The sequence below is a fragment of the Canis lupus genome, chromosome 7, assembly GCF_011100685.1.
Source record: "Canis lupus familiaris isolate Mischka breed German Shepherd chromosome 7, alternate assembly UU_Cfam_GSD_1.0, whole genome shotgun sequence".
NCBI classification, from domain to species: Eukaryota; Metazoa; Chordata; class Mammalia; order Carnivora; family Canidae; genus Canis; species Canis lupus.
The window spans coordinates 43433318-43443959 of NC_049228.1; the positions used below are offsets into that span (position 1 = coordinate 43433318).

The 10642-nt window shown below is 57.7% G+C and overlaps 2 protein-coding genes across 8 annotated transcripts; both read left to right on the forward strand.

The window, feature by feature from the left end:
• Positions 1-499: 499 nt before the first annotated feature.
• Positions 500-2612, forward strand: S100A14 (S100 calcium binding protein A14). 2 transcript variants are annotated; one of them, XM_038541781.1, is made up of 4 exons: positions 500-610; positions 1000-1116; positions 1543-1689; positions 1911-2612. In XM_038541781.1, the coding sequence occupies exons 2-4, from the start codon at positions 1087-1089 to the stop codon at positions 2046-2048; spliced, it is 315 nt and encodes a 104-aa protein (XP_038397709.1). In that variant the 5' UTR covers positions 500-610; positions 1000-1086; the 3' UTR covers positions 2049-2612. The 2 variants fall into 2 exon arrangements, with proteins under 2 accessions (XP_038397709.1, XP_038397710.1); XM_038541782.1 differs by having other exon boundaries at positions 535-610; positions 1036-1116.
• A 995-nt stretch (positions 2613-3607) lies between these two features.
• Positions 3608-8821, forward strand: S100A16 (S100 calcium binding protein A16). Of its 6 annotated transcripts, none has more exons than XM_038543314.1 (4): positions 3608-3810; positions 4453-4564; positions 7797-7972; positions 8126-8821. In XM_038543314.1, the coding sequence occupies exons 3-4, from the start codon at positions 7820-7822 to the stop codon at positions 8282-8284; spliced, it is 312 nt and encodes a 103-aa protein (XP_038399242.1). In that variant the 5' UTR covers positions 3608-3810; positions 4453-4564; positions 7797-7819; the 3' UTR covers positions 8285-8821. The 6 variants fall into 6 exon arrangements, with proteins under 6 accessions (XP_038399242.1, XP_038399241.1, XP_038399240.1 ...); XM_038543313.1 differs by having other exon boundaries at positions 4458-4564; XM_038543312.1 differs by lacking the exon at positions 4453-4564 and having other exon boundaries at positions 3611-3810.
• Positions 8822-10642: the final 1821 nt, after the last annotated feature.

The following is a 10642-nucleotide window of genomic DNA, read 5'->3' on the forward strand; positions in this document are numbered from 1 at the left end:
GAGCCATGTGGGTATCTCTTACACTGTGCCCTTTCTGAGCTCCTTCCCCACCTGAGTCCTGACCTCTCAGCTGTGGGGACTGCAGGTTTGAGTGTCCCAGCCCAGACTGGCCCAGCTGGGAGGAGTAGGAATGTATGTGAGACTTGTCCAAGGACAGTGTGGTCCAGGGGGACCTCGCAGCTCATGGGTAGCTTACTCCCTCTGGACCGTGAGCCTCTGCTTCTCCTTTCCTGGTTATTGACGAGAAGCCCCTCCACTTCCTGCCCTACAGTTCCTCCAAGATTTCCCCCCAGGCTTGACACTGCAGTGTTGCCAACCCCCAACTCTTCTCTCCCCGACCTCTCCTTCCTTCTCTCCTGCCCTGAGTTGGCCTGCTGGTCTGGAGCCAGGGGCAATCCAGGGTTCCCTCCAAGGGCAGGATGGGCGGGCTTGGAGTTCTGGCCGGTGGAGGGTGGGGCCCCGCACAGCTGGCTCACAGCCCGGATGACTGCCAAAACAGGGGAGGCTTAGGAGGAGGCCCAGCCCCCTGTTTTCTCTCCCTGCCCCCAGGTATAAGCACTAAGCTCAGGTGAGCTGACTCCTAGCCTCCTGTCCCAGCAGCTGCCAGCAGGTAAGGAGATGCAGGGCTCTTTACTCAAAGGGGCTGCCCCCTGTCCAAAGGGTGACACTTCATTATTCTGCCCTAGCCAGCCAGGAGAAGGGCAGGTCCTGGAGGCTGGCGTGTGTGTGTGTGTGTGTGTGTGTGTGTGTGTGTGTGTGTGTGTAGCAGAGGTGAGTGGTGGGAAGAAATGGAAGGGCTGATCTGGGGTGAGGTCCAAGGGATTCCCTCTAGATGGGTGGGCCTGGAGGCTGTGATCTTAGCTCCTGGATCCCCTGCAGGAACTCGGCCTCATGTGGAGTTGGCTCTGGCCTCCTGAGTGAGGCACAGAGTATCTGGGGTACAGCTAGAGGGGATAGTTGAGAAAGAAATGCTGACACCCACCCCCACTGTCTCCGTAGATCTCCAGGCAGATCATGAACCTTCCGCTCCTCTAGGGCCAGCTGTAGGACGACACAGCTCTCACCAGGACCAGCACACCAGTCACCATGGGACAGTGTCGGTCGGCCAATGCTGAGGTGGGGCCAGTCATGCCTTTCTGTTCCCAGGCTCGTCTTCCACCCTGAGGGTCTGCATCCCTGCTGACTTGCCCCCTTTGCCTGTGCCCTAGACCTTGCCCGGGAGACCCCAACTCCTCTCTGGGGTTCACACAGGGTGATGTGTCCACACAAGGAGCCCTCTGGGGAAAGGGTATCTCTGCCTCATGCCGGGACCATCCTGTGTGGGGGCTGTGGGTGACAGGGAGGAGGCCTTGCTCAGCCTGAGGCTCAGGGCAGAGGCCAGCGGGGGCGAGGGGAGCTGTATGCTGGTCTCTGTGGTGGGTGAGAGCCCCTCTGCCTTCCAGCTGTCTTCTGCCCTGTGGGCCTTGGGGGGCTGGGGAGGTGGAGTGTGGTTGGGTGGGCGGGGCCTCCTTAACCCATTGCTCCCCCCTCTCGGGTCCTCAGGATACACAAGACTTCAGTGAGGTGGAGAGGGCCATCGAGACCCTCATCAGGAGCTTCCACCAGTACTCTGTGGAAGGTGGAAAGGAGACGCTGACTCCCTCAGAACTGCAGGCCCTGGTCACCCAGCAGCTGCCCCACCTTATGCCGGTACTTGGTGGGCCTGCCCTGCCCCGCCCCGCCCCAGGCAGCAAGGTCCTGACTTTCCAGGCAAGGGCCGCAAGACCGCACCCACAGCTGGGCTGGCCCCTGCACGAGGGAGCCCTAGCCCTTCCCCTTGCCAATGGCAGGTAGACTCAGGGCCTGCTTCCTGCTGGGCAGGGTGCGGCAGGTGCCGCCTTGCTGAGTTGTGCTGTCTTCCTTCCCCTCAGAGCAACTATGGGCTGGAAGAGAAAATTGCCAACTTGGGCAGCTGTACTGACTCTAAACTGGAGTTTGGAAGTTTCTGGGAGCTGATTGGAGAAGCAGCCAGGAGCGTGAAGCTGGAGAGCCCTGTGCGGAGCAGCTGAGAACCTTTCCCTGGGATTCTTGGGGGATGTTGGGGGAAAGGGGACCTTGGAGACTGTGGGCCTAGAAATTAAACTCCTCTCTGCCAGCACCACACGATTCCCCTGTCTGTACCTGCCTCACCTCTGCAAGGGCCAGGCCTCAGCAGCCCTTCCCGGGGTCTCTGAGAGCTCCCCAGAGGCCCCCGCTGAGGGGGGCGGGTGGGGGCCAGGTATGGATTCGGTGAGAGGCTGGGGGGACAAGGATGGTGTAGGGCTGAGTGATTGGGTTACAGAGGAGGGCAGCGGGGAGCTGGGCTACTGGAAATGTTTTGAAGCAGGGGGTTAGAGGTTTGGTACTCAGAAGGGCCTCTGAGAACCTGCCCTTCCAGATCTCTTCCCCAACCCACACGGTAGCTGTCTGTCCAGTGCTACACCTTCCTGCCTCCCGCTCTGCCCCTGGGCAGGAAAAGAGAGAGCAGGCTGAGGAGGGTGTGACTTTGGGGAGGATCAACAGGGTGCTTGGGCATTTAAAGAAGTATGGTTGTTTTGTATCATTTGATGAATAAAAAAATGGAAAAAGTGAAAGATGTTGTCTTGACTGGATGCTTCCCCCTTGGTCCATGGGTGCTTGGGGTGAATGTCAGAGTCCTTGGAGGCACGGGACTTGTGGGGCTGCAGTAGTTGCAGTGAGAGTGAACGGGGACTCACTTCCCCCATGGATTTCAGTGGAGGCCCCAAAGCTGGGAGACCTGGTCCTCTCTGAAGGGTAGGCTTCTCTTTGCCAAGTCACTTGTTCTCTGACGGGAGAGGAGGCACTGCGTGCTCCCCTGAGAAAGCGGGTGTGCTGGAGCCTGGCTGACTGGCTGCAGGGGAATGCTGGGCTGAGAAGCAGGCTGAGCTGCCTGGGTGTGCGCCTAGCTCTGCCACTGACCATCTCTGGAGCTTTGGGCATGCTCCCAGGGTGTCAGTTTCCTCCTCTGTAAAATGGCCTGTCCGTATCTCTCACAGATTTGTTTGGAGAATAATGGACACCTTGCGTAAAGTCCTTAGCGGAGAGCCTGACAGAGCCAGCACCCAGAGCTGAGGTCTCTACCGTTAGGGTTTGCTCTGTTGCCTCTATATGTTGAACTGGCCGCTCCCCTTGGGTGTCCTGGGGAAGGGTGGAGGGGTGTTCCTAGGACAATCCTCCACTGCATACTGGGTGTCAGCTCCTGGTGCTTGAGATGGGGGTGGGAAGGCCAGGGGCCAGGCTCAGCCGCTGCCTTCTCACGGGACCCACAGAACTCAGGCAATACTCCTGAAATCCTAATAGCAAGGGGGTCTGTGGCCAGCCAGGCTGGCCTGCAATGCTGACTGAATGTGTGTGTGGTGGGGGGGACCTTGAAACTGGGCTGCTAGGGATCCAGATGATCAGGGCAGGTGATAGCCTTTCCCTTTCTTTCTCCACTGACTAGGTTCTTTTCCTCAGGCGCTGCAGGGCAAGGAGGGTGGAATCGTGGGGGGTGCCAGCTTCCACCACTCCCTTTGGGGTGGGGGTGGAGGGGTGTTAAAAAAGGTGTGTATCCCTTTAACGAGGGCCCAACCCCAGGGCCAAGTCAAGAGGGATCTCAGTCACTACCTCCCCACCAGCCAGCTCAGCCAGGCACAGCTGAAGGGAGTAGGACAGATTCTGGGAGCGAAGCGGGGAGGAGTCCTGGACCGGCTGAGCCGGGGGGAGCTGCTTGGCAGTGCCAGAGCCCAGGCCCCAGAGCCCTGCTGCAGAGGACGCCATCCCAGGAGGCAGGTGAGCACCCCCAGCCCAGCCTGGGAGGTCTGGGGGCTGCCCGAGAGGCCCTGCCGGCATTTGGGGCCAGGAGAGGGGGCCATGAAAGGGGCCTGCAGACCCCGGTCAGGAAGGTTTGGTTAATTGTTAATTTTCCCACAGGCTGGTTTGGGAATGGAGACATCTGGGGGGGGTTGGGGGCTGGAGAGGCCTTCAGAGGAGCGGCTGGGGCAGCCCCCTCCCCACCCGGATGCTGGTTGGGCTCTCAGGCAGGGCCTGTGCCACAAGGCAGAGCGCTCAGGAGCTTTGTCTCAGCTGCTCCGGTCCTGCCTTCAGAACAAGGGCAAGTGCGTGTTGGTGGCGGCTGGGGGTGGTCAGACCTGGACACAGGCCTCACTGGGCTCTGGGAACTCTGTCCTGAGAGAGGAACCGGGCAGGGCCCAGCCAGCCCGAGAGCCCAAGGACAGGAGGCTTATTTCCACTCCGGGACCCAGGCAGATGGTGGCTTGACTGGCTGTGGTTGACGGAGCCACCGGTGCTGTGCCCTGCCCTGGAGGGTGGGGATGAGGGCAGGGGCGCTTGGAGAGGGAGCCCTGGGGGTGCCTGTGCTCTGGGCTCAGGCTTCCTTGCTGACTAGTAAAGAGCTCTCTGGCCCTTGGTGAGACCAGGGACAGCCGGGTGTGTGAGCCGCTACACCATCCTCCAACTCCACTTGTCTGGACAACGCTCCAGAGAAGCAGCCTTCTTCCTCCAGCGACATTGCTCTGAAGCAGAAGTGAGTGCACGGCACCTGGGGGCTCTGTGTGTGGATGTGGGAGGTGGATGCAGTGAGTCCTGTGAGGTCACGGAGGGCGGAGGGCGGAGGGCGAGGCAGGGGTCCTGGGGTCATGCATTAGCCTCTGGAACTGGGAGCACAGAATGGGGCCATTAAGGTTGGAGACATTCATTTGAAACAGCCTTGCAAATGGAGTGACCGGTTACTAGCCAGTTTAGATCACACTTCCCCTGTGCAGGGCAGGTACTTGGGGCAGACAAATGAATGAAGAAGGAAATGAGTGAGTGAATGAATGAGAGAACCGGTAGGTGAATGAAGGAGTGAATAAATGAGACAATGGATGAAGAAGGAAATAAATGATGAGAAACAAGTGAACAAATTTGAGGTGGATGGAAGGGACACATGAAAGGCCAAATTCAGGCTTGAGAGAGGGCCAAGCTCTAGAGAGGACAGTGACCAAGAGGTAGAGATATTCAGGGATATCACTGGCCCCCAGAGACCATTCGAGACTCTGGTGGGAGAGGTGGAGTGTGTGTGGTGGACCCAAGGGGGCTGGGTGTGGTTAGGAGGCACTTGGAGGGGTAGAGCTAGAACCTGGGGGTGGGAGGCGGGGCTGCAGTGGCTGAGACCCAGGGTCAAGTGTCAGAGCGCCCACAGAGTTTGGGAGAAATCAGCAAGCTGGACTGAGGTGGGTGGGGTTGGGGGGTGGGGCCTCTTGGTTGCTCAAGGGATGAATCAGCTGAGGAAGGGACAAGGAGGACATTGGGGGAGGATGGGGGGCTCTGTGTGAGAGGACCCTTTGGAGGACAAGTGGTCCCCCACTCCCACTTTTTGAGCTCTAATGTCCATGTCCACAGCTTGACCCCTCCGGCCTAGTTCCCTCTGGCTGGTGGCAGAATGGGGCAGGTGGGAGAAGCAGGTGTGGTGAGTGAGTGTGGTGGCAGAGCTTGTCTCCTGGTCCCCAGGGGAGGGAAGCAGGAGGACCAGGGTAATGGCACCTGACCATCCCACTCTGATAGCCTTCCTTCAAAAAAAGCTTCAGAGAAGCCCTTATCCAGATGGCTATCACCAGCATTCCCATTTGACTAGAAGAAGGTCGGGGCGCGGGCGCGGACTGCTAGGGACCCGAAACTAGGGTGTTGAAGGAGACAGCAGCTGGCCGTCCTGGGTGCCCAGCAGTGTCTGGCCTGCATGGCTGCCAGAGGCCAGGTCGGGGCCAGAGGAGTCTCCCCTGATCAGAGAGACCAGACTCTAAGAAAGGCTATGAGGGGAAGGTGGGTCAGGGTCAGAGGTGTAGTACTCCAAACCTGATTTTTTCCTCTTTCCTCTTGCTGCGTGGTTCCCACAGGGTTCCTCATTTAGGGAAGGAGGTCTGGGATGGTTAAGTTCGGGGGGTTCTCTTCAAACTCTTGAAGCTTGATTGGGAGTAGGCTTGGCACACAGTCCCTGTGGAAGTGAGTACAGCTTCTGGAACCCCCAGGAGTGCTGGCCGTGGGCATGGGCCTCCCCTGACTAGGGCCAGTGGAGCAGCATTTTGTGGATCAGAACTTTTCTCCCTCTTCATTGGTGTTAGGATGTTTGTATGAAAGTCTCACAAAGATGGGAACGTTGGACCTCACAGTCACACACTTGATAAATGAGGAGCATGGGGAAAGAACGTGGTTTCTTGTAGTCCCACTTCCACACTCCGTCCTCTGGCCCTAGACCAGAGTGGTCAGGTGGGCGAAGCAGGGACAGAAGGCAAGGGCCCGTCTCAGAGACACCCTGGTCTGTTCCTCTCCCTCAGCCCACCTCTCTCCCTCCATTAGGGCCTCGTCCCTCTGGATGTTCCTCCTTCATAAAGAGCTTCCTAAGGGACAAATGATAGAAGGGTGGTCAGGGGCTCTGGATATCTGGTTCCAGGGCTGGAGGGAGGTATCATATCTATAGAACGTCTACCTCCAGTAAGCCACTGGGCCAGATGATGCAGGCAAGGGGAAAGGTAGAAATTAAAAGCAGGGAGCTCATGGACCTAGGATTTTAAAAAATGGTCCTAAAGTCTGTGAGTTGTGCATTTTGGTTCAGAATACACAATGGTTGCACATAAGAAACACTATCCTTGCCTCAGGAATTGCCTGGTACCTGGGGAGACGAGATCCTGGAAGAGTCGGCAGCCCCTGCCAGTGCGGCCTGGGAGCCTGTGAGAGCCAGGGAAGCAGAGGGACGCTGGCAGGGCACGAGGCTCTGCTGAGGGAGGCCTGGCCAGCAGACCTCTCTTCCAAGTTGGGGCACACGATGCTCAGGCCCACGTAGTGGCTGTGTCTACCTTCCCTTGCTGGGACCTGATGGGCAGGGTGACTGTAGCTCATTCCTGGGCTTGGGGGCGGGAGGGGAGGAGGTTCATTTGCCCGGGTTCACTTGGGGGGGCTCTGGGCATGGGCGGCGACTCCTGGAGTAGATCCGCCTGTTCCCCTCATATCCTGTTATTCTGAAGGCTGTATCCGCTTGGACTGAGTGCCTTTTGTCCTGGGATGAGGGGGTGATGCGTGTAGTCTCTGACTGGCTGCAGCTGCCTCCAGCTGGGGCAGAACCAGGCCTAGCTCCTCCTTAGGTAATGGGGCAGGGCTCTTGGCGCCTCCTATGTATTTGGGGGTGGATATTAAGGAGGGCAGGCTAGCGGGAGGTGGCTGGGGGTCTGCAGAAAGTCTAACTCAGTGAATGAGGACATTGTCCTTTCCTTTCCCTGGGCTCCTGCAGTCCCTGTCCTGGCGCCTGGCTGAAGGGACTGGGGAGGGCCTAGGTGCCTGCCCTCGCTTTGCTGCCTGGGGTGGGGACATGGCTTCTGCCTCCTGGCCCCTCTGGCTTGTCCTCACAGTCTGTAGCTGTGCTGCTCCTGAGGAGGGCCCTGGGTGGGTCAGGTGTGGAGAGAGCAGAGGGATAGGACCTACTGCTCTGGCTGGGGCCCTGACAGGCCCGGTGCCTGGGGCTGGGGCAGGGCCTTGGGAATGTGCTGGGGGAACCTGCTGGGGCGGTTTAGCTGGTGAGCGCCTGGATTACGGCAGCAGCCACACACTTCTGTCCCAGGCCCACCCAGCTGCCTGGCTGCCCCAGTCAGGCTTCCCTGTCTCAGCCTCATCTCTCCTGTGGAGCACCTGCAGGGGTGGATGGCGGGCAGCAGAAGGATGGGGGCAGGAGGCTGCAGGGGACTTGGCCTGCAGGGTCTCCTCACCTCCCCTGTGCTCTTGATGCCCAGGCCCTGAGGAGTGAGGCGGTGAGATGGCAGACAGCTACACGGAGCTGGAGAAGGCGGTCGTGGTCCTGGTGGAAAACTTCTACAAATATGTGTCTAAGCACAGCCTGGTCAAAAACAAGATCAGCAAGAGCAGCTTCCGGAAGATGCTCCAGAAAGAGCTCAACCATATGCTGACGGTGAGGCACCCCCCAAACCAGGGTCCCACCCCCTACCCTGCCTGGGCATGACCAGGGAAGGCTCGTTCCACATCTTCCAGGGCAGCAGCGCTCAGGCCAGAGCCCCGGGCCGGACTCCTGCCCTCAGCGCCGCTGACCCTCATTCCTCTTCAGGATACGGGGAACCGGAAGGCGGCAGACAAGCTCATCCAGAACCTGGACGCCAACCATGATGGGCGTATCAGCTTCGACGAGTACTGGACCTTGATAGGTGGCATCACCAGCCCCATTGCCAACCTCATCCGCCAACAGGAGCAGCAGAGCAGCAGCTAGAGGACCCCTTCCGGCACCCCTTCATGGCACTGCCCGGCGCCCAGCCCTGGTGCTCTTCCCGGCTCCCCCCTGCCTCCTCCACCCCCCTGCCCCCACCCCTGCTTCTCCCTCCAGACCTTCTGCTGGCCCTTTGTGAGTGTCTCAGTCTGGGGGTGTCCCCTAAAGGACTTACTTCCTGGAGCCAGTTGGCTCTGGGGGCCCCTCTGTGAGTTTCCGTGCTGTCTGGGGACCCCACGGGATTCCATGTTCTGTCTGATTCCTGGCCTCTCCTGACCTCTGGAGGTCAGCTTGCTGCTTGAGGTCTTCCTGCTGAGGTGGCAGCAGCAGCCCTTGCCCCCTCCTCTCAAGGCCTGTGCTGGGTGCAGGGGATGCCTAGGGGTTCCCCTCAGCTGCCAGTGAGTCGGAGGACAGCTGAGCAGGCCTGGGCCTCCACTGTCCTGCTCACTGAGGCAATGACTGCATTTGGAATGTGTACCCGTCCCACCCGGTCCATCTGTGACGCTCATTAAAGCCTTTCCACTCCCTGGAGCATCCTCATTCCTTGGTGGTCTTTGCCCTGGGCTCTGAGGCAAGGGGGGATCTGGCCAGACAGAGAAAGGAGCCGGAACGCTTGATCCTGGCAGGGCTGTTAGCCTCCCAGGGCCCTCACAGCTCACCAGGGCCCTCACAGCTCACCAGGGCCACACATTCCACTTCGGGCACACAGGGTGTCCCATCAGGTCTCCTTCCAGTTTTCTGAGCAAGCAGCCGCCACCCTCGGCCTGGAGTCGCAAGCCGTGCTGGGGTCCTGAATCCTTCTCAATAGATCCTTCTAATAGTTTGTGTAACCGGGAAGTAGGAGTGAAGAGGAGGGACAGAGTGGCCAGATCTGGACTGTGAGGTGGGGACGATGCTGGCTGCCCCCTACACAGGGACAGTGCCCCATGGCCCCCCAGGAAGGGAGGAGACCCAGCCAGCAGGCTCTGATCAGGGCTTTCAGTCTGGGGCTAGGTACTCCAAAGTTTCAGTCTTCAAGATGTGCAGGCATAGACACTTTTATTACACTCCATTTACAGATCCTCAACTTCTTAGGATAATCTGCTCAGGACAGGTCTGTAGTCAAGGTGGCACCCCCACCCCAACGGCCCGTCCCCAGCTCCCCTTTGCCTGTCCCAATGTCCCTAAGTGGGGAAGAGCTTGTTCACATTTCTTGGCAAGGGGGCTCTCTATCTTATTGTGGTAAAACACACGTAACGTAATTTCATGCCCAACAACTTTCAAGTTGTTCGTCATGGTTGTTACCTCCCTGCACTTTGTCGTGGTCCTGCAGGGCCTGAGAACTCCCACGTGCCCAAGACTGTGCCCATCCCATGGCAGGCCCCCTAGCCCCTGCCAACCACTACTCCACTTTGTGTTTCTCTGAGCTCAGTGACTTTAGATAGATAAGTGGAATTATGCCATATCTGTCTCTTTAGGGTTGGCTTATATCATGTTGTATAACATCCTCACGGTTTATCCCTCTTGTTGCGCACAACACCGTTTCCTTCTTTTTAAAGGCTGGCTAATATTCCATTCAATGTGTACCATATTCTTTATCACTCACCTGTGGGTGGACAGACATGCAATTCGCATCAGTGTCTTGGGAGCACTGACATCTCTTCAAGATTCTGTTTTCTTTCTTTCTTTTTCTTTTTTTTTAAGATTTTATTTATTTATTCATGAGACACACACACACAGAGGCAGAGACACAGACAGAGGGAGAAGCAGACTCCTCGCAGGAGGAGTGGGCCTCGATCCCGGGACCGGGATTACACCCTGAGCCAAACAACCTGAGCCAAAGGTAGACACTCAACCACTGAGCCACCCAGGCGTCCCATTCAAGATTCTATTTTCAATGCTTTTGAGATATACCCAGAAGTGGGATTGCTGGTAGTTCTATTTTTAAATTCTTGACGAACCTCTACACTGTTTTCCACAGTGGCTGCACCCTTTTGCATTCCCACTGACAGTGCCTGATTTCTCCACATTCTTCTTTTTTTAAAAAAGATTTTATTTGTTTATTTGAGAGGGAGAGAGAACAAGAGAGAGAACGAGTGGGGTGAGAGGAAGAGGGAGAAGCAGACTCCCCACCGAGCAGGGAACCTGATGTGGGTCTCAATCCCAGGACCCTGAGATCATGACCTGAGTTGAAGGCCAACGCTTCACCAACTAAGCCATCCAGGCGCCCTGATTTCTCCACGTTCTTGCCAACACTTGTTATGTTCTGTTTTACTGATAGTGGCCATCCTAATAGGGGTGAGGTGATATGTAGTGGTTTTGATTTGCATTTCCCTGATGTTGAGTATCTTTTCATGTGCTTATGGGCTGTTCGCATATCTG

Excerpts from the sequence above, each read along its gene's own strand:
- S100A14 (XM_038541781.1), top strand. The coding sequence starts at position 1,087 with ATGGGACAGTGTCGGTCGGCCAATGCTGAG. Across the intron at positions 1,117-1,542 it reads GTCGGTCGGCCAATGCTGAG|GATACACAAGACTTCAGTGA; the intron begins GTGGGGCCAGTC and ends TCGGGTCCTCAG. Across the intron at positions 1,690-1,910 it reads AGCTGCCCCACCTTATGCCG|AGCAACTATGGGCTGGAAGA; the intron begins GTACTTGGTGGG and ends CCTTCCCCTCAG.
- S100A16 (XM_038543314.1), top strand. The coding sequence starts at position 7,820 with ATGGCAGACAGCTACACGGAGCTGGAGAAGGCGGTCGTGGTCCTGGTG. Across the intron at positions 7,973-8,125 it reads AGCTCAACCATATGCTGACG|GATACGGGGAACCGGAAGGC; the intron begins GTGAGGCACCCC and ends ATTCCTCTTCAG.